This window comes from Triturus cristatus, chromosome 1_1 (assembly GCF_964204655.1).
Source record: "Triturus cristatus chromosome 1_1, aTriCri1.1, whole genome shotgun sequence".
NCBI lineage: Eukaryota > Metazoa > Chordata > Amphibia > Caudata > Salamandridae > Triturus > Triturus cristatus.
Window position 1 is genome coordinate 198889570 of NC_140579.1, and position 27556 is coordinate 198917125.

The 27556-nt window shown below is 47.9% G+C and overlaps 1 protein-coding gene across 1 annotated transcript in view; it reads left to right on the plus strand.

Moving 5' to 3' along the window:
• The first annotated feature begins 363 nt into the window (after window positions 1–363).
• RASSF5 (Ras association domain family member 5) overlaps window positions 364–27556 on the plus strand; it is a 260582-nt gene continuing 233389 nt past the window's right edge. Inside the window, exon 1 of the mRNA XM_085624120.1 lies at window positions 364–716. Coding sequence (XP_085480246.1) covers window positions 612–716 — 105 coding nt within the window. The 5' untranslated portion in view covers window positions 364–611. The remainder of the gene's footprint in view (window positions 717–27556) is intronic.

Consider the following 27556-nt stretch of genomic DNA (forward strand, 5'->3'; position numbering starts at 1 on the left):
TATACACAGACCTGAAAAGAGTAAATGCCTAAGAGCTCAAATGATCAAGGTTTTTCAATTATTCCCAGTAGTGAAGTATTAAGCGGTGCCCAGCCCGGTGGTGTTGAAGGCCTGCGCACCTACCAGTCCGAACCGGAGGAGGAAGAGAGAAACTTGGCGGCAAACTGCGAACACATTCATAAAGCCGAATGCATGCTTTCCCGAGCAGCAGATAGGTCGTCGTTTCTGAACGATGATGGATTTTCCCTCCGTGTCACCTAAGAAACAGCGGTAGAAAAGCTCTACCTATTACCGAATAATCGTGCGAGAGGAAGTGGCTGAGCCGAGGCGGGCAGGAAGAGAGGGGGTGCGGGGACGCGGCTCAGTGAGGCTCAGGCAGCCGAGGAGGCACGACGTCTGCTTCTTTCTGTCAGGATTCACACACGCTCGACGGAGACTGCCTGTCAGGACTCGGCTGGAGCAAGGCTCCGTGGCGCGTGTAGTCGAGTAATAGAGATGGCGGCGAGGACTGTGGCCGAGCCAGTGCCAGGCTTCATTACTGGGTGAACCGGCCCTGTCACACTGTGGCCCTCGGGCGCGAGGCCCGGGAATCAATAACCGACGGCGGCAGCATGAGCAGTGGGTATGGCAGCCTCGAGGAGGAACTGGACGACTACTTCTTCACCGCCAAACCCTACTTCTTCGGCAAGGCCCAGGGCAAAGGGTCGCCGGCCAAGGTAGGGCAAAACCCTTGTACTTTGGCGATCTTTATTTTAAGGATGTGTTGTGCACCTGCTGCTGAGACCAAAGTTACCTGGTAGGCTGCCAGAGGGGCAGACTCCATTGTTCATCTTTCAAAGGACGATAAAATGAGCACCAAGAGGCTGTCTGAGTTTTGTTGTACACAAGTCTGAATGGGTAGGTGGAATGATTCGGATAGTCTCTTTGTGAGTTACCCAGTTCTCTTGAGCTTGGTTGTACGTTCTGGGTTCAGTGTACTAGTTTACACCATCTGTCAACTAATGTTCGTGTGTGCAATTTTTTGGTAACAGTGCTGGTGTGGTAAGGGTTTAGGAGGAGGAAGGCGCGGTGTCCAGCTCCACCTTATGCGGGGAGGTTTGTGCAGCACTTTTGTGGGGTTTACAGTCTACACTTTTGCAAACGACGTCCTGCTGGGGTTTCTACCTTAAAAAGAGGAAATGCTCTTTGCTACTAGATGATAGACCCTTACTTACCAAGACTGTCATCTAGGAGTCTACTTCTTGCAAGAGAAGTAAAAGTAGCCCAGTCATGGGGCAATCAGAATATTTCCCAACAGGGTGGTGCTTCTGAAAGTGTGGTAAGGCCGGGACGGAGTCAGCTGTTTCACCCCCATCCGTGCAAGGCTGGAACTACCTGTCAGGTAACCTTCCCCAAATATGTCCTTAACACCTTTGAATGTTAAATAAAATCAAAGGAACCAAACTCAAACTGGGACCATTAAATCAAGCCCTGGAGTCAGAGTTGCCCATTAGATGCACACACCATCATGGGATAATCCAAGCATAATTCTGTGTTTGTTTCCTGACTGCAAAGCACGGTCCAAAGATTCACTTACAGAAATATGACCTGTGCAAACAGTGCAGAAATAGCTTAAAGATTAGTGGGGATGCGAGTGGCATGGCGATGAAGTAAGTGCAGCGCCCTGTGTTCATGAACGAAACCAATTCCAGATCAGTGCAAACTTCTCCGCAAAAGGATTATTCAGCAGGTACATGACAATCTTAGGACTTTGTCAAGTTACAGCTCCTTGTCCACTACTGGCAACCTGTGTGCAGCCATCCTAATATCCAGATTTCCTCTCTCTAAGGTTCATCTGTAATTTTAATAATACAACTGATAATAATATACACATTACACATGTAACATTTTGAACTAGTCGACAACATTCTCTAATCTTTTGAAATCCCAAGTTGTCTCACATGAGGTGTAGGAAGTTCAGTCATTTCTGTTATTTCCCTTTAACTGGTCTGGCTGAGCTATTCAAACATGACATGAGACTAACTTCTCGTGGGCCCTCCGTTTTGTAGCAAAAACACTTTGAATTCTTGGATGTGTACAGCAATAACTTATCTCATTTACATGCATGGGACTACAAGTCACACAGTGACAACTGTTGTTGGCCTAGAGTCTGCAGGTGTAATATAGGACAGCAGTGAACTTGGCAGCATATATGGGCAAGCAACTTATAAATTAGGCATTAGTGTGCGTGCTTGCAAAGAGAGAGTGATACCCAATCCCTAGTTTTATGGTGATTGCACCCGAAAATGCATCCCTTTACTTTCGGTGACCAGCATCTATGTCTCTATGAGTAATCAATTTGAGCTCATTCAACTACCAATGTTCCCTTAGACCACAGGCATTTTCAGGTTTTACATTGTTCCGTGTGGTTACGTGGCATCATTGTGATGCCCAGTGTGTAAAGAACGGGGAGGATGCTGAGACCTGGCGGGACTGGGTTGTTCTGTGTGTAAGGAAAGGAGATGGTGTAGTGACCTGGAATGTATATGTAAGCATGCACTGAGTGCACATGCTGTAGAATGTTGAGTATGGATGCGGTGAGCATGTGATGATGCATGGGATGCTGGAGTCTGTGTGACGGGCTAGCTAGGTGGTTATTGACTGTCGGATGGGTAGTGGGGGTCTCTCAGGCGCTATCAGACTGTGCCTGTAACTAAGGGCCTAACTTGGAATTAAGAATTTACCTCCTAACTAAGTAGTTCGTGAGTCATCTATGCTGAAAACCCTGTCATCCGGCTACAACATGAGGGCCTCAGCAATTCATGCTTTCCGCGTTGGGCAACAGTAAACCGGATATTCACAGCGCTACAATGCTGCAAGACTGTGGCAGCACGAGCTGTTACAGGGTTTCCTGCTTTCTGTGTTTATTGTTTGTGCAGTACAGTGAGCATTTTCTAGTGTTTTCCAAACTCTGAAATCAATTCTATCGATTATTACATATTGCAGCGTCAAAAAGAAGATTGACAGGAACTGTTTTTCTATCATTTGTGAAATGTCTTCACAGATAAAAATGTATTTTAGCAAGGTTCTCTACCACAAGACAATGTTCGTTGAAATGTTCAAGTATTTATCAATAAGGCACATGTTGGCGTCTATAATTTATATCAGATAGCTCAGTGGGACAAAGCGTTTGACCTGCTGCTGCCATTGCTTCACCTCAGCTCCACTCTATGCCCTTCTTTGGGTAGGAGAGATGTGGGTACTCAGTTCCCACCAAGCACAGGTAGGTGAGCCAGCCACACTATTCACTCACTGTCTCACCATGCAGACAATCACACCACCAATTACTGACAATGCATCAATGTCTTCTCTAAAATATGAGTGCTCCCCCCACGCACTTTCAGTGTTATACAGAGGTCCTTTGCTCTCCTTTCTTTTGCATCACAAGAACCAATGGCAAAACAGTGTTCATCCTAGGCCACGCCCCTTTCACACATTACTCCTTAGCTTGTTCAGGGCCACCTCATTGCAGGCGTTCATTGTCCTTGTTAGTTCTAAAGATACCTTTGAAGGTGAATCTTCAAAACGAAGTGCTTAGAAATTCCTGTAGTTTTCCAAAGTTCAATGCTGAACTGCCCAAGAGGAAGAGGGGCTTTGGGTGTGTGCTGGGGGGTGAGGGGGGAGGGGGCAGAGGCTCTTACTTCACTGTATTATGTGTTTCTCTTGTTATCACCCCAGGGCAACAAAAACACCTGTCGGGGTGCCAAGCCTAGCAAGCGGCTCTCACATGAGTGGGAGTAAAGTATGGCTTGCCACCCAACCCCAAAGAAAGTATGGGTCTGCCTGGGGATGACAAGCAAGCAGTATAGGGAGTAAAGCGCCACCTTGGCCCCTCCTCTAGCCCAGCAAGAAGGCCTGCTGTGCTGCACTGGAGGATGGGCAGCAACCCTTCCACATGCCTCTAGGCTCTACCTTATGCCCCTCCTTCTCGTGTAAGTATACTAGGGAGAGGGTGTTGTATACCGGGTCGCCTGCTTCTGCCAGAGAAGGAGGAAAGAGCAGCCCGTCTCTCTCCCTGCACACTTCACCAACCCACAGTGGCACCTCCTGCTACTCCGTCTAAAATTGCAACCAATCCAATGTGGCTTCCCCTGAGTCCAATACCCACCGCCACTGTGAGCATGCGCTGGGGCCATTTTGGAATAGTCAACGGCTGATGGCGGGGGGAGGGTGCTGCTTTCCTATTTGAACCGAGAATCACATTTTCCGTCTCAATACGTAATATTCCTACATTTTCCGTTTACAACAGGACGCATAGCCATATACAACACATAGTTTAAATATCACATTCTTCCTTATAAGCAAAAAACCATTTTGGTGTGCAGTAAAACATAAATATTTCCTGTGCTCACATGAGCAAAGCGCAGCCAGCTACATGATATTTTGACAGCAGAATTGAGTCAGCTCAGTAAACAGAAAAAAACATGTTTTGTTGACCATCTTTGATAGATGCCCGTCTTTGGCTAAGTCGTTTTGAAATGTGTTTAGTTTATGACACTATTCTGAGCTTTTATTTGGAATCCTTCACGCTTAAAAAGAGGGGAGGTCCCAGGAATAATTTCCTTCGGTAAATCTTGTGCTGGACTCTTGATTCTGCATTTAAAACTCCCCATATAGCATATTCGGGTGGCACTGTCATGTATACATTAATGTATAGTCTATGTTTAAATGTGTTAGATGTCAGCAGGCTTTATCTTATGCAACATGGACTCGTCAAACCTTGTGGTAACTTGCAAAACCAGATTGAGTTAAAGGAAGTAAGCTAAAAAGGCAAAAAAAACTCTTTAAATGGCCAGTGTCGTCTGATCTCTTATGGCGTCTGCAAGATGTATTGATCACAATTCTTTGAAATATACACAAGTCTTTCTGCAGCATTACAGTGCTGTAATGAGGACGGGGCTTTTCCCGTACCTCAAGGGCGCCACCCAGCGGCCACACTCGACTTATCTTCGTTCGGTCCCATTCATACTTTCCGCTCTCTGCTAGGGCCAGGGCAACCCCCCCCCCCCCCCCGGCCCCCAACACCCACCCACCTCCGAGCACTGCAAGCTCTGGGCTGTCTCTACCACCGATCCTTGGTGTTTCTTAGAAAGGCCATAGGGGGAGCAGCCAGTCCTGCTTAATTTTTAATAATTTTTTTTCAAGCAAAGGGATGTATTCCTGCAGCCAGTGCTTTAAATGGAAAAAAATAAGTGCAGGTACTCACCAAAAGGAGCGGTGGACTGGGGGGTGGAGTGTGGGGTGGGACTAGGGGCGGAGCCAGGGGCGGGGCTAGGTTTCAACATTTCCAAACTTTGGGGCAGATTTATGAGGTTTTGCCGTAGGGAAGCGCAGCAGGCCTTCCTGCTGCGCTTCCCTACGGCAAAAGAAAAGGGCAGGGATGCGCCGTATCTATGAAATGCGGCGCATTCCTGTCCTTTTCCTCTGCGCCGGCGCACAATGGGCTGCCTGCGCCAACGCAGGCACCTCTGCACCATGGTGCAAGGGTGCCTGCGTTGCGGAGATGAATATTTTTGTACAGGAAGGGAAACCTTTCTGTACAAAAACAATCACAAGAGGTTTTTCCTCTTTGTATGGGTGCTGCAGAATGCAGCACACATAGAAAAAGGAAAAACGAGGAGAAATAAAGATATTTCTCCCCGTTGCGCCTCCCTTACGCCTCCCCTGGGGAGGCGGAAGCTTTTGGCGCTGCCTCAGATTTTCGATTTCTCGTAAATCTGGGGCAGTGTCAAAAGGCCATGGGTGTTGGTGGGAACGCCCCCAGCAACACCCATTGCACGCCCCTTTAACGCAGAACACTGCGTTAAAGGGACTGATATTTATGAGGTGGCATTAAGCCACAAAAAGTGGCTCAGTGCTGCCTGATAAATATCACGCAGGCTTCTGCGCCACGGAACGTCACAAAAAGTGACGTTCCGATGGCGCAACGGGCCTCATAAATCTGCCCCTTTATATGTAAGAAATCCAAGTGCAAAGTTAAAAAAATCGGAAGTATCTGTCCTATGGTTATGTCCCTAATAATAATAATATTGCCATCAAAGCTTTGCATGCTGGAATTTTTAGAAACCCTTACTTATATTGAGAAAGGAGAACTACGAGTCCCAGCATGCAAAAGCATTACCATCTAAAATCCATAACGGTCTGAAAGGTTAAAGCATTCCATGGAGCTGTCTGTTGCATTTGGCTTAAACATGGTTTCCCATATGAAACAAGCGGTTTAAATGCACCAAACCCCCAAAAAATTGTGTTGCCTTTAAAGTGTTTTTTTGTGTCACATCCTCTCCCCCACTGAACACCATGCTGCCCCATTGAGAAAAACTCACACTGCCTTGAACTACAACCCAATTGTTTCCAGCTATAAACACCTGAATGCGGCTCAATTTAAATGACGCACTAGACAAGAGCAATATGCGGCCTACAAAAAAAAGTAACAACATCCTGGAAAGAGCAAACACTCATAGGGAATGTAAAATTTTGCAAACCATATGAATTGTAAGCAGGAACAACACAGTTACCTTAATGCGTTTACACTCACTGTTCAGAAATCAGGGAGTGCTTTTGCCTGAAAAGTTTAGGACATGACTACAGGGCCCTGAATGGACCCATTTCAATGTCCATTGCTTATATCCTTACAAAACGTAAGCAGTATGGTAAAAAGACCACATCCCTGGACGCAGAGCCACATTTGTCCACATTTTGTTTTCCAATCCAGACTTTGCAGTACCTCCAGGGTTGGTGCACTAGTTGCAAGCCCAGGGAAAACAAAGACAAGAAAATAAAAATAGCGCTTCACTGGCAAACTGTAAAAGTGGCGCTAATGTGTTTGGGTGTGAATAAAATCAATCTGGCCAGTTTGCGCCCACTCTATCTTACTTTATTTAGTTATTTTTCTTATTTTTAACCTTTTATTCCTGATGCTACACTTTGGAATTAAAATGTCGGAAAAATACGACATTTCCTGCAAAAGTGTTTTTCTTTTTTGGATCCATTTCACAGGGGAGCAAATAAAAGAAAGGAGAGGAAAGAGAGTGAGAAACCCGTCTTAAAGTCACGGTTTTCAGTAAGAGAAGAACTGCTAGACAGAAAGAGAGGGAAGAAGGAAAGAGTGGGGGGCAGGGGGCAGCTGAAGCGGCAGAGCAGAAGTGGACACTGTCTTTTTCTTCTATGGGCAAGAAGGAAAAGACAGCGTCCTGTTACTTCTCTGCCGTCCCGCCGAGCTTTATTTATAGGCGATGGCGAATTTTCACACCCTCCCCATTGCCCACATAACCTGAAGACCATGGCCCAGCAGGGGATGACACCTCTTCTGGACAGGCAGGCCCCACGAGGCAGGGAGCTGAGGAGAGAATGCCCTAAAGGCCAGTGCAACACCAGGCCTCCAATCTCAAATTACAGCAGCTCAGGAGAGAGCGTGATGCTGGCGCCTCAGTAGACAGCCATGGCCAGACGGGGATTATGGAAGACTGAAAGTCTCTTGGGCCAGTTTGCAGAGGCCCTAAAAAAACGGCCCACAAGTGCCCCTGGAGCATCGGCCAATGCCCGAGTGCCCGCCTTCCTATTCCGACCCTGAGTACCGGTACTCTCCTTATCCTAGGAGAAGTTCCGGTACTCAAGAGGCGAAAATTAAAAAGTGCCGGTACTCCGTACCGGTGAGTACCGGCCCATTTAAAGCACTGCCTGCAGCCGATTACACAATTCCCCAGTCCTTTTCATAGCAGCACTCCAGTACCTGAATCCACACCAAGGGTTACCAACCTTGGCACGATGATGAACCCGCCGCTAGAGTATGAGATTACACCGTCAGCTGACTCACGGATCTCTGCTGAAAAATGTTGGTGGTTCAATATCACATAAATAAGACAATAGTGCGTGTAGGCTACAGTAGGTTTCATACTTTCATTGCACATTCATATACGTTTGGATTATGTACTTAAAATACAGCCAGCTGCATTACACGCTTCTAAAGATTGAATACATTTTTTTTTTAAACCCAAGGACTCCCAGACAGTGATTACGAGTTTCAAATTGGCTTGTTCTGAACCATGCTGGCCGTAGCACACTAACCTGGGGTGTCATACATTCCCCTGCAGTGTAGAAGGCTGCGCGACTGTCCCATACTGGGTATTTAAAGAACTCTGCGACCTAGGGTAACAGGCGCCTGTCACTGTGATTTACCGCCTCTGCACATGTTCTGCCCTGCCACAGAAGGATCTCGCATCACCGTTTGAGACTGCACGGAAAGGGTTTCAACGCTTACTTGGTTTAGTGTGCCTTTATTTATTAAAGCGATTAAAGGATGCTTCCAATGGAAGTGGCCCTGTGGCTGCAGTTGGACCGGGACCGGCCCTCAGGCTGGGGTTTATACTGGCAGTAGAGTCTGCCTCTGGGGTGCCAACGGGACAGGGCCTCGCGGTTGGGCCGAGGTCGCACGTGACCTTTCGGCCGGACTGCACTAGAGAGCAGTTGTGTCCCTTATTTGTCCAGCCAGAGTGTAGGCCGCTGTCCTCCGTCCCAGCACCACTACACTGGCGACGAAGGTGTGGTGCGAATCCCCGTCGCGGTGCCCCTCGTATCAGCTGTCCAGAGGAGACCGCGCGTGCACCCGCTGTACGCTGTGCGCGGTGAAGGTGTGGCCGAGTCTCGATCGGCCCTGTGGCAGCCGAGGTGTTCCCCGCCGAGAGCGCAACCCCCCCCCACCCACCCTCCCGGCATGAGTCGGAGCATCAGGAGCAAGCGGTGCGGGGCCCTCAGACGATCAGCTGTCCCGGTGAGAAAGCGCGCGCGCGCGTGTGCTGCCTGCATCGGCCCAACGCGTGTGCAGCGCGAGAGCGCTGGAGGGAGTGGCGGCTCTATGCGCGAAGGGTCCAGGACGGCCATACCGGTCCTCAAAGCCTCTCCTGGAGGTTTGTGTTTTGTTCTGGAGGTCAGCTTGTTCTCTTACGGATCCTCATCTAGAGTATTATATCATGTTCTGGAAGCCTCTTCTAGAGTATTGGAATATGTTTTGTGAGGCTTCAATCAATCAGTCAATCAGGGTTTTGATAGCGCGACTACTCACCCATGAGGCTTCACCTGGAGCAATGTGTTCTGCATGCCTCGACTGCAGCATTACATCGTGGTCTGGGGGTTTTATTTGTGGAACTGGGAACTGTTGTTTAGGTCACACCTGGTGTATTTTGCTAAATTCTAAAGGCCCCATGTGGAGGACCTTGCCCACTTCTGGAGGCCTAATCTGTAGTATTGGGTTCTGGAGGTGTCACCTAGAGGATGTTGTTCAGTTCTGGAGTCTGCATCTCTAGAACTGCGTCCAGGTATTGTGGTCTCATTTTGTGTATAATTCCCAGTTCTGGAGGCTAGAGTTAAAAGTAGGTGTCTCGGAGAGGCATGTGGGTAGCAATGCGAGGTAAGAGATAAATATGTTACATGTACCCTTTATATATAAGATGCATTTTCACAATTTCAAATCAATGATATATCATCACTATGAAAAATCTACAATCCAAACTTAAAGCCTGTTATACACACAAAAATGTAACTTAATGCTGACGTTAGGCATTTCCAAGGTTAATCATGCACAGTTCTGGATACAATACAAACTTAAAGCATGTTGTACACAGAATACATTAACTTCTTCTAATGCTAGGCAAGTTAAAAGTGCACAATTCCAATGATATATAATGAAATCATACAGGATCAAAAATACACACACAGGTATATATTACTATACATTTAAATACAGATATAACCCAGTGGCCCAAAGACCATGCGCAGCGTGGGCTTAGCTGCATGTGGCGGGTTGTCCGCTGCGGCCGGGCCTTGTAGCCAACCCCCCACTGCGCACAACTGAAGGCCCCGCACAATATATGGTTGGCTTCCTTGAGGGAGTTGGCCACAAAATGGGTAGGGAAATGTATATATATTTTCTTACATACGTTTACGGAGTACTCCGCTAGTACCTAGTAAGTAGTGTGCATTTTAGGATTTTTAAGTTGTGCGGTATTTGTGTGGTATTTTTAGGTATTTCTGCGGTACCCTGTACACTTTTTATTTACAGAATAAAATATTTAAAACATTGTAAAAACACTGTACTACACTATATTTGTGAAATATAATGTATTACAGTGTTTTTTCAATTATGTAAGATTTTTTTTTTAAGTACTGCTGTACTTTCTAGGTAGAACCGCAAACTCTGTAACATTGTTTTAAAAATTTATAGAAAGTTATAATTATTTTTCCTAACCTATTACCAATTTGCTAAAGTGCTAATAGGTAGAGAAAGAATATAAAGCCTAATACTTACCTTTATCTATGGCCCTAAGCCAGGACACTGGCAAAGTGGCCTTAAAACAACATGGCTGCCTTAAACTTTTGTAAAGGTAGTTATTCTATAATCAGGTAATGACTTTTCGTCACCATGTACGACGGTAGTAATTCTGCAAAAGTACAGAGATTACAGATATCACTAAGTTTAAATGCCTTATAACTAAAAAAATGCCTTACCTACTTACCTGCAGTACTCAAAAAGGATCATCTGCACACCATAATGTTTAATCCTACCAAATTTCATGTGAATCCATTCAGCCACTTTCGCACTACGTCAAATACAGTAGTCTATGGAAAATGCATTGGTGAAAAAACACATTTTGGGGCCCCCTTTTTATCTTTTCACCCTCTATGCGATTCACAACAGAAATGTGCAGCGTTACAAAAGACAGTAAATACTACAGGTCTGGAAAGTTTTATGGTGATTTGTCAAACGTGTGGAAAGTTATTAGGGAGCAAAAATCCTTGAATTCTTATCTCTGGAAATCCTAGCTATAACTACGGATTGGCAATCAGATTTAATGTGACTTCTTTCTTTTTATCTATTGTATTTGTTATGGATTTGTTTATTAGGTTACATAATTATGTGATCATAAATGTGTCTTTTAGTTGTTCGTGTAGTGAAACTTTACATTTGCAGTCTAGTTTATTTTTTAGGCTTCCTCGCTACTTTTAGCATTATTGTCCTACATTTGATGCCCAAAGTGAATGAAAACCAGTCATTGTTGTTGTTATAAAAATTGACATTATTGTTTTATTTTCCTTGTGGCTAATTTTCATGTCCTGCATATAGTAGTCTGTGAGGTCACTGCTGGGTCACGTTACCATTTTATTGCACAGGAGTTCATAAGGAAGATGTTTTTTGTTTTGCTTGTTGGGCGCAGATTTATTTTGTAAGCTAGCTAGAGAACAAAAGAACACATAGAAAACATAGAACAAAGAAAACTTATCTAGATAAAGTTGTATTCTATTTGTTATGTATTTGTTTATTTCTTTCTATTTGCATGTTTCCTTAAATGGGTCTTTCAGTTGTTCATGTAGTGAATCTGAAACTTTACATATGCAGTCTAGTTTATTTTTTGGGCCTCCTTGCTACTTGTAGCAATATTGTGCTACATAGATCACTAAGTTGTTAGCCCTAATCACTGCATGATCACTTCATAACTCCACTTGCAATAGCAAAAAGGATCCTCTACATGTTCTAATGTACATTGCTGTGAAATTTCATTACAATACGTTCAGCCGTTTTGGCACTATGTCCAATATAACAATTCTATGTAAAATACTTTGGGGTCAAAATCTGTTTTTTCTTTGCACCCTCTTGACTAATCACCATGAAACTTTCAATCATCCGCCAATGTAGAAGGAAGAATAAGCCTGGAAAGTCTTGTGGAGATTCGTCAAACGGGCGCAAAGTTATTAAGGTTCAAAAATCTGAGAAATGCCTATATCTGGTAACCCTAATTATAACTACAGAGTGGTTACCACCACACCCACAAATGTCCTACACCAACACGTTTCAACTCCCTATTGAAGGTGGTTGGAGGGGTCTTATGCAGGCTGCATCTTAGACTGTACACAATGAGTGCAGTAAATGACATAAATCCAGTGGCCAATTAAAGGAGATAATTGTACTACAGTGGGAGAATATCTATACAATTTAGTGCAAAATTTGAGGCAACCTCAGGAGTACTGTGGTCACTTCTGAGTGGCACACATGAAGCATTGTTCAAAGCGATGGAGGTCCAAACTTAAGTTTTAGTTTTTTTATTCATATTATTAATCATACATTTTATATAGCAACACATTACTTTAGATTACTTCAAAACACTAGAACTGACAATGTACGGTTACATGAAGAGAGACCCAACATGAGCTGAGCCCCTCTGCAGCATTCAGAAATACTTCCTTATGACTGTTCTGTGATACAGCCATACCATATACTCTTAAGTGCATTATAACCTCGCGGTAAATGCTAACTTTGGAATGGCTGTATCAAAACATGTCGTGTTTGGTGTCAAACGCTTTGGTATACTACCCCCCACCCCGCCAGTCCTGGCGGCGGGGGTAGCATTCCACCCTCCTAGAGGGAGAGACATGTTCACACTAGCTAAACCTGGTTAAAACTTTCCAAAGCCCTGGCATCACAAAATGGATGCCACTGCCACAGACACGGGTCTGGCCTCCTGCTGCTGGGGGAAACTCCGGCAGGGGAGGCCTGGACAATAGGTTTCCTGTCACAGGGAGGTGTAACCACCTCCCCAGACAGGCAGATGTGTATTGGGGCAGGGTGGGTGCATTCAGAGAATGCTTTTGAGACACTGCCTGGGGCACATAAGGTGTCCCTGTGCATAGCCCAGTTCAAACCGGTTGCAGGGGCACTCAGCCCCCGCTCTGGCGTGAAACTGGACAAAGGGGAAGGGGTGTAACCACCCTCACCCCAGGTCCACCCATGGGCGGGGCCTTAGAGTTAGTCCATCCCCTAAACTTGGTATAAGTATAGGAATCCAGTCTCTAGGACTTTAGATTACCCTGGACGAACCTCTGCAACATATATCCTGGACCTTCGACTTTCTATCACGACTAGAAGACAGAAGAAATCTCCCTTGGGGTCAAGGAGTGACTCCCCTGCTTGGCAGGCACCAAAGAAGCAACTGACCGGTCTGCAATTCTGAAGCTCCCGCAAGACGCCGAAGTCTCTGCATCCCCAGAGGTGGATTTCCAGACTTCCCAGAGGCTACCCTTAGTCCACAGCAAAGCTGAGGCCTGTGGCTATCGTGGGTGATGTGGAACCGTGACCCCTGGACACCGTGAACCTTTGCAGCAACACTACGTCCCTGGTCATCCCCGAAGTTGTGCTTTGGGCTCTGAGTAGCCCCAGCCTTGAGCAACTCCTGCACCGAAGATTGTTGGCCTCCACTCCACGAGTGACCCGTGGGCCAGCTTCAAGTGCGACCGCTCGAGGCTCCTTCGCGATCACTAGCCTGTTGGCTAGCAGGTCCCCATGAAGGCAACTCCTTTTCTAATTGGGCGTTCCTGGTTGCTCCAGACTTGCCCTGACTTACCCTCGCTGGGTGAGTCCCTCAGACCTTGCTGGTCTGCACCGCAGTCCTTTCTCTGCATTCCTGTGACTTGCTGTTGCCAAGGCTTGTTGGGTCCTTTCTGGTCGCCGACACCGCAGCACTCAACAGACTTCGTGGGACAGCTCGAATCCGGCTCGTGGACTTCGTTGACGCCTCCTGGACCTCGTGGCTGAAGAGTCAATATACCCATCAACTCACCTGAATCACCCGACATCTGTGGGCATTGGTCCATCCTGCCCTAGGTCACTGGCAAGTGACCCAGACTCTGTCCCCTCTGCTTTCAGGTTCCTTACATCCTAGATCCAGGCTTGGATCTCTCCGGACACTTCTCCTCTTCACGGCAGCAGCAGTTCTTTGCAGGCTTCCATTGAAATCAACGACGCGACCCGACACCAAAAGACACCTATGCACCCGGCTTCCCTGGGTGAGGTAACTCGAGTACTCCGGTGCTCTCGTGGGTGCTAGACCTAGAACTTCTTAAGTCCAAAAGGGTTTGGTCCTGTCCCTAATCTTTAAAATTCCAACCGCGACATTGCCCATAGAAGATAATAGGAACCCACGGTTGTGTTTCCTCACTGCATACAGCTCCCGTGGGTCCCCTGTGTCACTACCTTTGTTAGGACTACAGAGCTCCTCAGGGTCCGGGCGACGTAACAAGGGTCCACCTCCCGATATCCCCGGACTCCAACCAAAAGGTTACAGAGCCCAGAGGCGATCAGGCGAGGGAAAGGGAAAAAGGGAAGGGACAGCAGGGACTAGAACCTGTAAGACAAAAAGCAGAACATTCATACAAGTGCAACACGTGACAGCTACTCTCATATAGGTCTCGCTAATGCCATTAATTACCATGAGTTGTTTGGGAGTCGTTCCCCGCGATCTCTGAGATGCCTCTCTCAGGACCACAAAACCATATAAATCCAGTACACAGACCTCCTCTGTGTTTCACAACGTAAATCCCCCAGTACTGGCCACGCAACACTATGGCCTATAACTCCAGTCTTCCTTCAGACTAGGGAGTCCACTCCAAAATCATTTCGCTATATGTCTGCAAGAACCACTGGAGGGCTTCCACGGTGTATTACCGCCGCCGGCGTTCTCGAAATCGTAGCGCTCCTTCACTAAGTGAGGATCAACACGCTAAGAGTCTTGTATCTGTAGGTTCTTCACACAACGGGTACCCCCTGGTTGCTCTCACCAGGAGTCTAACCTTGTTGGGACTCGCTTTCACCACGCGCCCCCTGAAAACCAAGTTAAGTGCTACTACACCTGAGTTTCCTCTGCTCAGCCGAGCAGGAATTCCTATGCAATACGTCCCCGCTAGGTAGCCTGTAGGGAGCCTGCCCTCCTCGGGGTATGTGGTAGGTGTCTCGGGGGTTTGGTAACTCAATTCGGGCTTCAACAACAGGAATGTTACACCTCCTCGGGGAAGTTCAGCGCCTCCGCTGCTCTCTGACCTTCGTGCTCGTCCGAGCACTCGTCAAGGAGCGTGGGTAACTGGGAGGGAGCCAGGGACGATTCCTACCTGCTCCGTGCCGATAGTCTTCTCCGCAAGCAGCGGGGAACACGCCCACCGCGGACCTCCGTCGAACGGCTTCTCAGAACTCCTTCTCCCCTTCGTAACACGCAGCGTAGACCTGCCGCTGCGTTCTCCGACCTTCCTCCTCCGATGGAATAACGCACATCGCCGGCCAGGTTGGACGCCGTTATATGGGCGTCTACTTCCGGGCCCCAGGGCTACTGGGAGTTGTAGTCATTACGCGCTGGGTAGGCGCTTCTGACTACGATTCCTGACAGAAGGTCCTCTCCCCAAGTGCCTCCTTGCTCCTGGTTTCCCTGGATGCCGTTCATAGAACCTTTTCACCGCAGTCGGCGCGTGCACAGCCTCCGCGGGTTCCCAGGAATCATCCTCCGCCGTGTACCCCTTCCAAGAGACCAAGAACCACAACTTGCCTCTGCGGTATGTTGCGTCTAGGATGCTCCGGACCTCGTATTCCAATCCGTGTTCTCCCCAAACCGGCGGCGGGGCTCTCCTTCTGGCCTTTACCGCCGGCTTCAACAGACTACAATGAAAAACCGGGTGGATTCTGAGAGAGCCTGGCAGACGGAGTCGATACGCCACTGGATTGACCTGCCGCACTACTGTATAAGGACCGATGTATCTGGGATGGAAGATGCTGCGTAGCTTGAATCTGATGTTTCTGGTGGACAGCCAGACCCTATCCCCCACAGCATGCTGAGGTCCATCGATCCTTTTCCGGTCTTCCCATCTCTTATAGGATTGTGTGGCTGCCTGAAGCGCCTGCTGCGTCTTCTGATGAAGCTTTTGTAGAGCGAGTACGTGCGCCTGAACGGATGGTTGATAGGTCACCTCTGCTGGGATCTCCACCGGGAGCGTCTTGGCGTTGTACCCAAAATTTGCCATAAACGGGGATACTCCTATAGAACTGTGAAGGGCGTTGTTGTAGGACAGCTCCGCCAACCAAAGCATGGAAACCCAGGAGCCTTGTGCCTCTGACACGTAACACCTAAGAAACTGTTTTAATATCTGGTTTAGGCGCTCCGTCTATCCGTCGGTCTGAGGATGAAAGCTGGTAGAAGTGGCGGACTCGACATGTAGCGCTTTACACCATGTCTTCCAGAAACTGGCTATAAATTGAGGGCCCCTGTCCGAAACGATCACGGCCGGCAGGCCGTGGAATCTCACCACATGAGTCAACAACAGTTGGGCTGTCTGTCCTGCCGTAGGGAGGTTTCTGCAAGGGACAAAGTGACCCATCTTGGTCAAACTGTCCACTACGACCAGGATAGCCGAGCACCCCTGATCCATAGGGAGACCGGTTATGAAATCTAGACTGATGTTCCTCCACGGTTGTTGGGGAGTGGGTAGAGGGAGCAGTTTCCCCTTCTTTCTGCTTCGTTCTCCTTTGGTTCTGGCGCACACTTCGCATTGAGTCACCCACAGGTGGACGTCTCGTGACATGGCTTCCCACCAAAAATGCCTGGTCATGGCTTCCAATGTTTTCCGGATCCCCGGATGACCTGCCAAGGGCGAAACGTGACACCATTGAAACGCCTGGCGTTGCAATTTGGTTGTAGGTAGGAACAGCCTGTTTCGATGAAAAGGGAGTCCCCTCTTCAGGATTCGCACCTTATCCTCCTGAGCCCACTTCTTCCATTCCTCCACGGAACGGCTGATCCGTACCTCTTCCATGAATTGGTCTGCCCTCAATACACAGATAACCTTGGTTGGGTTAATGATCGCCACTGGTGCGGAGGTTAGATGGTCTTCCCCCATGGACTGTCTAGACAGTGCATCGGCTTTCCGATTATCGGTGCCAGGCCTGAAGGTGATTTGGAAATCGTATTCCTCAAAAAAGAGAGTCCATCTCATTTGCCTTGGTGTTAGATGACGCGCCGTCTTCATGTATTGAAGGTTTCGGTGGTCAGAGTATACCGTCACTGTATGTTGTGCCCCCCACAAGTAGTGACGCCATTCTTGAAAGGCCTTTTTTATTGACAACAGTTCCTTCTCGGCGATCGTTTTAGCTCAATTCCGCCTTGTCTAGCTTCCTGGAGAGAAAGGCTACCGGGTGCAGCCGCCCAGTGATCTTGTCTCGTTGTGATAAAACGGCCCCTATGGCCTCCTCCGAAGCATCGGCTTCTACTATGAACGGAACGTCCGTTTGAGGGTGCCGGAGTATGGGAGCCGAGGTGAAAGCTGTCTTGAGTTGCTCGAAAGCTGTTGTGGCTTCTGCTGTCCACACAAAAGGCACTCCCTTACGAAGCAGACGAGTAATTGGCACTGCGATCTGGGAGAACTCCTGTATGAATCGGCGATAATAGTTTGCGAATCCCAGAAAACTCTGAACGTCCCGCACAGAACCTGGAATGGGCCATTCACGGATCGCCTTCACCTTTCTTTCCGACATGTTCAACCCCTCCGGACTCAGAATCACTCCCAAGAACTCCACAGTTGTCACTCCAAACTCGCACTTGCTGAGCTTACAATACAATTTGTTTGCCCTTAATTTCTCCAAGATCAACCCTACGTGCCTGGAGTGTTCTTCTACTGTGGCGGAATAAATCAGAATGTCATCAATGTAGACGACTACAAAGATGTCCATGTACTCTCTCATGACTTCGTTCAAGAAAAACTGGAATGCCGCCGGGGCATTACAGAGCCCGAACGGCATCACCAGATATTCATACAGCCCTAAACGGGTCTTGAAAGCAGTCTTCCACTCGTCCCCCTGTCTGACTCTCACCAAATGATAGGCCCCTCTTAGGTCTAACCTAGTGTATACCACTGCCTCTCGCACTTGATCCAACAGGACACTGGTAAGTGGCAGCGGATACCTATTCCTGATGGTGTTCTTATTCAACATCCTGTAGTCGCAACACGCCCTCAGCTCTCCGTTGGCCTTAGCTAAAAAAAAATAGTGGTGACGCGGCCGGGGAGCGGGATGGCCTTATAAACCCCAGCGCCAAGTAGTGATCTAAATACTCTCTCAAATGGCATGTTTCCGGCTCTGACAGTGCATAAACCCTACACGTGGGGATGACCGCTCCCTCCACTAGGTCAATCCGACAATCATATGTCCTATGTGGGGGAAGGCGTTCAGCCTGAGTCTTGTTGAAAACATCTGCAAAACCGGAGTACTCCACAGGTAATTTCACATCCTTTTCTGCCGCGGTAGCGACACAAAAGGGAAATGTCAAGGCGAGGGCCACCGCTTGATGTGCCTGTAGACATCATTCTGCACACCCTGGTGAAAGAAACCGAACCGTTCGTTCCTTCCAGTCCACGGTTGGGTTGTGGCTACAGAACCACGGCATCCCGAGTATGACTTTATATTGTGGGGCCTCTATTATGTTCAGCTCTATTTCTTTTACATGTTGGTTAGCCCCATCCCTTAAGGACATCTTAAGATTTTCGGTGTGGAGCGTGATTCTACCAGATTTCAATGGCTCGCCGTCCACGGCCAGTACCTCTTCCGGGGACCCCCGCGAGACTACCCCTATGGACAATGTTCTGACCAACCCCTGATCAATAAAGTTGCCCGTGGCCCCGAATCTAACATTACTAGAACCTGATGCACCTGCTGCCCTACTTCTAATCCGGCTTGCAGCACTATATGGGCTTCGGTATCTGTGGATCGGTTCGTAGTCAACGAAGGTATTCTCCAATCGGTGTCCCCCGAGGTCCCCAACGGGCCTCGCTCCTGGCTACTTGTTTCTTTGCCCACTGTAGAAACCGCTGCCCTTTTTCCTTTGCACGGAACATTGGTGACCTTGGGTTTAGCCGGACATTCGCGCACGAAATGTCCGCGTTTCCCACAATACATACAAAGGCCCAGGGTGCGGCGACTTTCCCTTTCCGCTTTACACAACGGGGCTCTCACTGCCCCAACCTCCATGGGTTCGCTATCGGTGGCCAAGGGAGCCTGCTCTCTCCGGGGATGCCTATACGTGGAACCTCCCCCTCTGTATCTATCTCCCACTCTTTCAGCCATGCGCCCATCCAAGCGCAGTACTAGATTCATCATGGCTGCGCAAGTGGTGGGCTGGGGGTCGATCTGTGCCACTATATCTTTGAGATCGTCGCTCAATCCCTGATAGAACAGAGACATTCAATTTTCTTCAGGCCACGCTGCCTCCGCCACCAACCTGTTAAAGGAGGTGAGGTAGGTAACCAAGTCACTCTTCCCTTGCCTCAAGGATAACAATTCTCTATCTGTACTGAACGTGGTGGTTCGTCTATCGAACACCGCTTCAAAAGCTGTTCTGAACGCGTCCCAGTCGGAGAGAATGACATCATTATTTCTGACCAACGGGACCGCCCAAGACGCCGCATCCCCCACCAGATATGAAATGGCAAAGGCCACCCGCGAGTGATTGGTGGGAAAAGACGAAGGCTTGCAAGAGAAGTGTAACATGACCTGAGTCAGGAATATTTGTATCTTTTGCGGATCCCCCGCATATCTCTCAGGGCTGGCTAAGGGAATGGGCGGTGGCACCGTCACCTGAATCTGTGGGCCACTCGCCGTGGACGCATCAAAGGGGTTACGTGTCAACCTATCCACCCTGTCCCTCAAGGCTGCCGTCTCGGTTCTCGATGCCAATAGTTCCTGTTGGACTAAGGCTAGTGCCTGCACTACGTCCTCCAAGGTGGCCATGCCGTACAACCCTTGACCGGGAGGAGCACGTATCGTGGGTGCGTTATTCTGTTAGGACTACAGAGCTCCTCAGGGTCCGGGCGACGTAACAGGGGTCCACCTCCCGATATCCCCGGACTCCAACCAAAAGGTTACAGAGCCCAGAGGCGATCAGGTGAGGGAAAGGGAAAAAGGGAAGGGACAGCAGGGACTAGAACCTGTAAGACAAAAAGCAGAACATTCATACAAGTGCAACACGTGACAGCTACTCTCATATAGGTCTCGCTAATGCCATTAATTACCATGAGTTGTTTGGGAGTCCTTCCCCGCGATCTCTGAGATGCCTCTCTCAGGACCACAAAACCATATAAATCCAGTACACAGACCTCCTCTGTGTTTCACAACGTAAATCCCCCAGTACTGGCCATGCAACGCTATGGCCTATAAATCCAGTCTTCCTTCAGACTAGGGAGTCCACTCCAAAATCATTTTGCTATATGTCTGCAAGAACCACTGGAGGGCTTCCACGGTGTATTACCGCCGCCGGCGTTCTCGAAATCGTAGCGCTCCTTCACTAAGTAAGGATCAACACGCTAAGAGTCTTGTATCCGTAGGTTCTTTACACAACGGGTACCCCCTGGTTGCTCTCACCAGGAGTCTAACCTTGTTGGGACTCGCTTTCACAGCGCGCCCCCTGAAAACCAAGTTAAGTGCTACAACACCTGAGTTTCCTCTGCTCAGCCGAGCAGGAATTCCTATGCAATACGTCCCCGCTAGGTAACCTGTAGGGAGCCTGCCCTCCTCGGGGTATGTGGTAGGTGTCTCGGGGGTTTGGTAACTCAATTCGGGCTTCAACGACAGGAATGTTACACCTCCTCGGGTGCCTCGGGTAAGTTCAGCGCCTCCGCTGCTCTCCGACCTTCGTGCTCGTCCGAGCACTCGTCAAGGAGCGTGGGTAACTGGGAGGGAGCCAGGGACGATTCCTACCTGCTCCGTGCTGATAGTCTTCTCCGCAAGCAGCGGGGAACACGCCCACCGCGGACCTCCGTCGAACGGCTTCTCAGAACTCCTTCTCCCCTTCGTAACACGCAGCGTAGACCTGCCGCTGCGTTCTCCGACCTTTCTCCTCCGATGGAATAACGCACATCGCCGGCCAGGTTGGGCGCCGTTATATGGGCGTCTACTTCCGGGCCCCGGGGCTGCTGGGAGTTGTAGTCATTACGCGCTGGGTAGGCGCTTCTGACTACGATTCCTGACAACCTTGGGTGGTTCCTTGGGGTCCCAGCGATTCTAGAGGCAATAGGCCTAGTGCCTATTCCAGTCGTGGTTCTTATACCACTTTTTTAGTATATGGTTTGGTACGACCCTAGAGCCCAAACGTGTATTTGTGCTTTTACTGATGCTTGATCACTTGTAACTTTAGTACTTCGAACTCCAGTCTCATAAAGAGACTAGAGGGGTGTGTTTAACCTTAAATACATATATTTTGAATATATACCTGGTGTGGTTGTCTTTTCATTTGATCATTCAAGAGATTATAGACTGGTAAAACAAGCTGCTTTACATTCCTTCAAGACTTAGCTTGAAGGCTGCCCTCCATAGCTACCACTAGGATAGCTTTCAATAAAGGTTGTCTTTAACCTATCACCATAAGGGGTTATTTGGACTGATGCAAGGTGCCTACTAGAACTAGTGGACAGCATATATCAGGCCACCTTCTCACAATGGTGTGAAGCGTGTGGGATTCCAGCTTGCTATTGTTTTACCAGATAATCTCAATTGAATTGATCAACTGAAAACCACTAAAGGTACCTGAGGTATATATAATATCAAGTTTAGCTACAGTAAGTTCTACTGAACTTAGAGTTGTGTGTGAAGGGATAGCACACCCTTTCTACAACTCAAGAGAGTTTAGTAGGCCACACTAGTGTAGGTAGTGCAATACACCACACCACATTAGTAATGTCTAACCAGCCAGGAACCACTGAGTCCCTACCTGGAACCAGTGAGCTCCTTCCCTATAAATATGAGGATCTCTCCTTTGCTCAGCTTAGGGCCTTATATACCATTAGGAAGCTGAAGACAGGCAAAAGTCCATCCACCCATCATCTCATAAAGATACTGAAACTGGATGATATCACAAGTCCTAGTGGGCCTGTAGATGGAGACAGTGTGGGTGGGGCAGCACCTGAGGGTGGGTCCAGGGGTGGAAACTCCCCTGACCATAATGCTGAACAGACTGGTGACAATGACCAGACTCTGGTGAACACAGACCATCAGGATGAGGATGATGGCAATAATGCCACTTCCTTCATTCCTCCTGGTAGGCCTGAACACAGGGCTAGAAGGGATAGATCTCTGTCAAGGGGATCTATTCAGTCTAACTCCTCTATTGGAACCTCTGTTTCTTCTCACAGAGGGAGGGAAACCTCCCAGGAGAGGAGCGAGAGACTGTTGAAGTATGAGCAAGAGAAGTTCAACCTTAGAAAGCAGCAGATGGCCTTAGATAGGGAAGCCCTGGAGCTCTACAGAGCTAGTAAAAAGGAGGGACTAGAGTCCCTTGGTGGCATCAATTTCCCTAGAGATAGGGAGAGGTCTTATGACCATAGAAACCTAAGTAGGATTGTCCCTCCCTACCAGAGTGGGGATGACATCCACAAATGGATAACTGCCTTGGAGAGGGCCTGTAAAGTACAGAAGGTCCCTCAAGCTCAGTGGGCAGCAATCTTATGGCTCTCCTTTGCAGACAAAGGTAGAGACAAGCTCCTCACTGTAAGAGAAGAGGATGCTGATGATTACACAGTCTTGAAAAGTGCTCTGATAGATGGGTTTGGCCTAACCACTAAACAATACAGGTTAAAGTTCAGAGATACCCAAAAGGCACAAAATCAGGACTGGGTTGACTTCGTTGACTGTGCTGCTAAGGCTCTGGAAGGTTGGTTAATGGGCAGTAAAGTGTGTGACTTCAAAGGATTGTACAATCTGATAATGAGGGAGCAGATTCTTAATAACTGTCAAAATCAGCTGTTGCACCAGTACCTGGTAGACGCTGATCTGACCTTTCCCCAAGAATTGGGAAAGAAGGCAGACAAATGGGTCAGAACCAGGGTGAGGCAGAAAGTACAGAACCAAGGTGGTGACCCTAAGAACCAAGATTCCAAAAACTCTGATAAGGGTGGGGACAAGGGTAAAGACCACAAGTCTTCACAATGGTCCCAAACATCTTCTTCAGGGGGGATTCACAGGCTCACAAAGGGAAAGGCCAAAAGAAGCCCTGGTGCAAAATCTGTAAGCAGAAAACTCACTGGACTAGTGACTGCACCAAGGCTAAAGAAACTACTCCAACCACCACCAATGCCCCTAAGGCACCTGCTCCCCCTAGTACAGTTACAAGTGGTGGTGGGAATACACAGAATAAGGGTGAAGTAGGGTTGACCCTGGGTTCTGAGATGGACTCTGGCCTAGTCAAAGTACCAACTCAGGCTGTGCTTGTCAGTGATGGGGGCATGGATATGTCCCCCTTTGTGAGCCCCAGTAACCTGGGCAAATACAGACAGCAGCCTTTGATTAATGGAGTAGAAGCTTGGGCATTCAGGGACACAGGAGCAAGTGTCACAATGGTGTCAAAAGATCTTGTGGATCCTGGGCAGATTATACTTGGTGAAATGTACCAAGTGACCAATGCTAGCAATGTCAGAACAGACCATTCTCTGGCAGTTGTTAACTTCTCCTGGGGAGGGGTAACTGCCCTGAAGAAGGTTGTGGTAAGTGCGGACCTACCAGTACAGTACTTGCTTGGCAATGATCTGGAAACTTCAGCTTGGGCTGAAGTGGAGCTCTGGATACATGCAGAAATGTTAGGGATCCCTGCACATGTCTTTGCTGTGACCAGGTCACAGGGAAAAATGTCAAAAGCTGGACAGGCCCTGGATTCTGGAATAATGGACCATGTGCCTCAGAAGAGGAGGAGCAGTAGGGTTAAGGCAGAGCCTTCCCACCTGTCTCAGGACACTGATCAGTCTCCTCAGGGAGATGATCTTGAGCCTGCAGAGGGAACTTTCCCAGAGGAGCTTGAACCTGACCAGGTTGAGTTCTTGGGGACAGGGGGCCCTTCCAGGTCTGATCTGAGCCAGGAGCAGAAAACCTGCCCCTCTCTTGAAACCCTCAGCCAGCAAGCTGCTGATGAGGCTGCTGGGAATGCTAGTGGCACCCATAAAGTTTATTGGGATGATGGACTCCTATTCTCAGAGATTAGAGACCCCAAGCCTGGTGCATCCAGGAGGTTGGTTATACCTCTGAAGTTTAGGGGTTTCCTATTGACACTAGCCCATGATATTCCCCTAGCAGGACACTTAGGCCAGAACAAGTCTTGGGACAGAATTGTTCCTCACTTTCACTGGCCACACATGTCTGGAGACACAAAGGAGTTTTGTCGCTCCTGTGTAACCTGCCAAGCCAGGGGCAAAGCAGGTGGCACTACAAAGGCCCCCCTGATACCACTACCTGTGGTGGGGGTTTCCTTTGAGAGGGATGGGATTGACATTGTTGGTCCCATGGATCCTCAAACAGCATCTGGGCACAGATTTATACTGGTGGTAGTGGATCATGCCACCAGGTATCCAGAAGCTATTCCCCTAAAGACCACTACAGCACCTGTAGTGGCAAGAGCTCTCTTGAGTGTGTTCTCAAGAGTAGGTTTTCCAAAGGAGGTGGTATCTGACAGAGGTGCAAACTTTATGTCTAGTTACTTAACTGCTATGTGGAAGGAGTGTGGAGTGAATTACAAATTCACCACACCCTATCACCCACAATACAATGGTTTAGTTGAGAGATTCAACAAGACCTTAAAGAGCATGATCAAAGGACTCCCAGAGAAGCTTAGACGAAAATGGGACCTGCTCTTGTCCTGCCTTTTATTTGCAAACAGGGAGGTGCCTCAGAAGGGGGTTAGCTACAGCCCCTTTGAACTTCTGTTTGGTCACCCTGTCAGGGGTCCATTGAGTTTGGTGAAGGAAGGATGGGAGTTACCTCTCAAGCCCCCAAAGCAAGACATAGTGGACTATGTTATGTTATGTTATAAAAATTTATAAGAGCGCACATATACCCGGGGGTGTCTTGGCGCTAGGACAAACAGAAACCAGCCGCAACCTCACCCCTAATACTGGAAGAGCCAGGTTTTTAATTGCTTTCTGAAAACAATCAAGGGGCTAGCATTCCTGAGTTGAAAGGGAAGAGAGTGCCACAGTTTCGATGCACCGTAATAGAAGCTGCGGCCACCCCAATGAGCCGTATGAATTCTAGGCACTGCCAACAGTCGTGCCCCTAAGGACCAAGCTGTCTAGTAGGTTGGTACCATGTGAAAAGATCCTGCAAAAAAGATGGACCTAGGTGATGCAGAGCTTTAAATACGATACATAGAGTCTTGAATTCAATACGCCGAGATACGGGGAGCCAATGAAGATTACAAATTTCACTGGAGACTGAGCAGTGTCTGGGGATGTCAGATAAAAGGCGAGCTGCTGAGTTCTGAATCATCTGGAGTTTTCTCAGACACTGCTTCTGGGCATTTAGGTATAAGCCGTTGCAGTAGTCCAGTTTAGATGAGATAAAAGACGAAACTACTGTTTTCCTGGTGTTATCAGGAATATAAGGAAACATTTTCCTAATTTTTTTAATAAGGAAGTAAGAGGCAGACACCACGGCATTCGTGTGATGGTAGAGAGTCAGTCTGTTATCCATTAACACACCCAAATTCTTTGACTTAACCACTGGTTTGGGTGGAGGACCCAATTCTGCTGGCCACCACAGATCGTTCCAGGGAGGCTGTATACTGCCAAAAATCAGAACTTCCGTTTTACTGGAATTAAGCTTTAGGCAGTGTGCCGTCATCCATTTATTAATGGCACTCATACAGCATCTAAACTGCGAGGCCGGGGACTGTTGAGATTTAAGTGCCGCTACCACAATCTGGGTATCGTCGGCATAAGTGGTCAAATTAAATCCAAATTCCCGAATGAGAGGGGCCAGTTCAGAGACATAAATATTAAACAATCAGGGGCTTAATGAACTGCCCTGAGGGACACCACATGGAAGAGTGTACGGATCTGAGTTGAAGCCATCAATAGATACTGTGGATCTACGATCGGTAAGAAAGGAGGCTAAAAGTGCCCGTGCCTTCTCTCCTACTCCCAATCCCTCCAAACGCTTTTGCAAGAGGAGGTGATCTACCGTATCAAAAGCAGCGGAAAGATCAAGGAGCACAAGAGCCGCCGCGCCTCCTCCGTCCATAACTGCTCTGATCTCCTCAGAAGCTTTGATCAAAGCCGACTCCGTGCTATGGTCTTTGCGAAAGCCAAACTGGGTATGATCCATCAGACCATTTGCATTGATAAATAGTGACAGTTGATTATTCATGATTTTGTCCACTATCTTCGCTGGCAAAGGCAGTCTAGCAATGGGACGATAATTGATAGGATTGGAAGCGTCTAAGGTAGTTTTTTTTAAAAGAGGCAAAATAGATGTATCCTTCCAGCTAATAGGGAAAACACCGAAGGAGAACATCAAATTAAAGATGTCGGTGAGGCCTGGACTCACCAGATCTGCCAATCCTTTAAGAAAACTCGGTGGGCAGGGATCTAATGGTGAGCCAGACTTAGCTTGGAGAACATAATTTCTTACTACATCTGATGAAATCGGGGAGAACGCAAATGGCCAGTAGTTAGTAGAACCTAGGCCGCCTAAGAGTGGTAGCGAGCCTGAATCAGAAACCTCTTTAAATACTCAGAAGATGTCTAGAACCTTAGATTTGAAAATGTTGGCGATATCATTGCAAAATTTCTGATTAACCTGCCTACCTCTGTTGTTAGATATGGCCAGCTTGTTAATCACCGCAATCAGTTCCTTGGGTGAATTAGCAGCTGAATCAATCTGGAAGGTAAAATATTTTTTCTTTTCTGAAATAAGACGTTTTTTATAGTTTAATAACGCTTTTATGTAGGCTAATTTACCCGGCTCATCATAATTTGAACGCCAGCGTCGTTCTAGACGGCGACACAGCTGTTTTTCTAACCGAAGGCATTCAGAAAACCAGGGGGCGGATGGTGTGGATCTATTACCTGAAAAAGTTTTTAAAGGGACCAAAGCATTAACTGCGCCCAGAATCCAGTTTGTGTAATTGGTAACGGCTAGGTCTACCTGGTTCTGAGGGGGAGGACGAAAGGTTTCTAGATATGTATCAAGGGATAGTTTGTCTACTTTATTCCAAGCTTTCCCGATGAAGGCTGGACGTTTAAGGGTGTCACCCTCTCCCACCCTGGAAAAAGGGAGATTGAACTTAATGAGTGATCTGACTAAGTTATCGGAAGCGTTTCCTTGACCATAAGGCCATGGGCTGATGAAATAACGCAATCCAGCGTGTGCCCGGCTATGTGTGTCGGTGATTGCACCAATTGGGTGAGTCCAAAAGAACTTAGGATGCCCAGTAACCCCGTGGTATCTTTGTTTTCTAGATCCTCTAAATGAAAATTAAAATCTCCAAGAATAGTAAAATCTGAATTTAAAATAACTGGCTCAAGCATACTGTCCAAATTGGTTAAGAACGTGTTACGAGTACCTGGAGGACGATAAAGGAGAATTCCCTTGAATGTCACTTTGGGATTGAGTGTAAACGAAAAGTGGAGGGCTTCATAGGAGACCGTAGAAACGGAATGATGTATGGCCGAAAACTGATCCCTAAAAATGATAGCAACTCCACCTCCTCGTTTAGAAGACCTGTCCTCACTGATAACTCTAAACCCAGCGGGTGTAGCAGTAATAAAATCGGGATTTGATGCAGCATCTGCCCAGGTCTCTGTTATAAATAGTATATCTAAACCCAGGCAATCTATAATATGGGAGATTTCGTACTTGTGCTTACCCAATGACCTGGCATTGATAAGACCGCCAAGGAGCATAGAT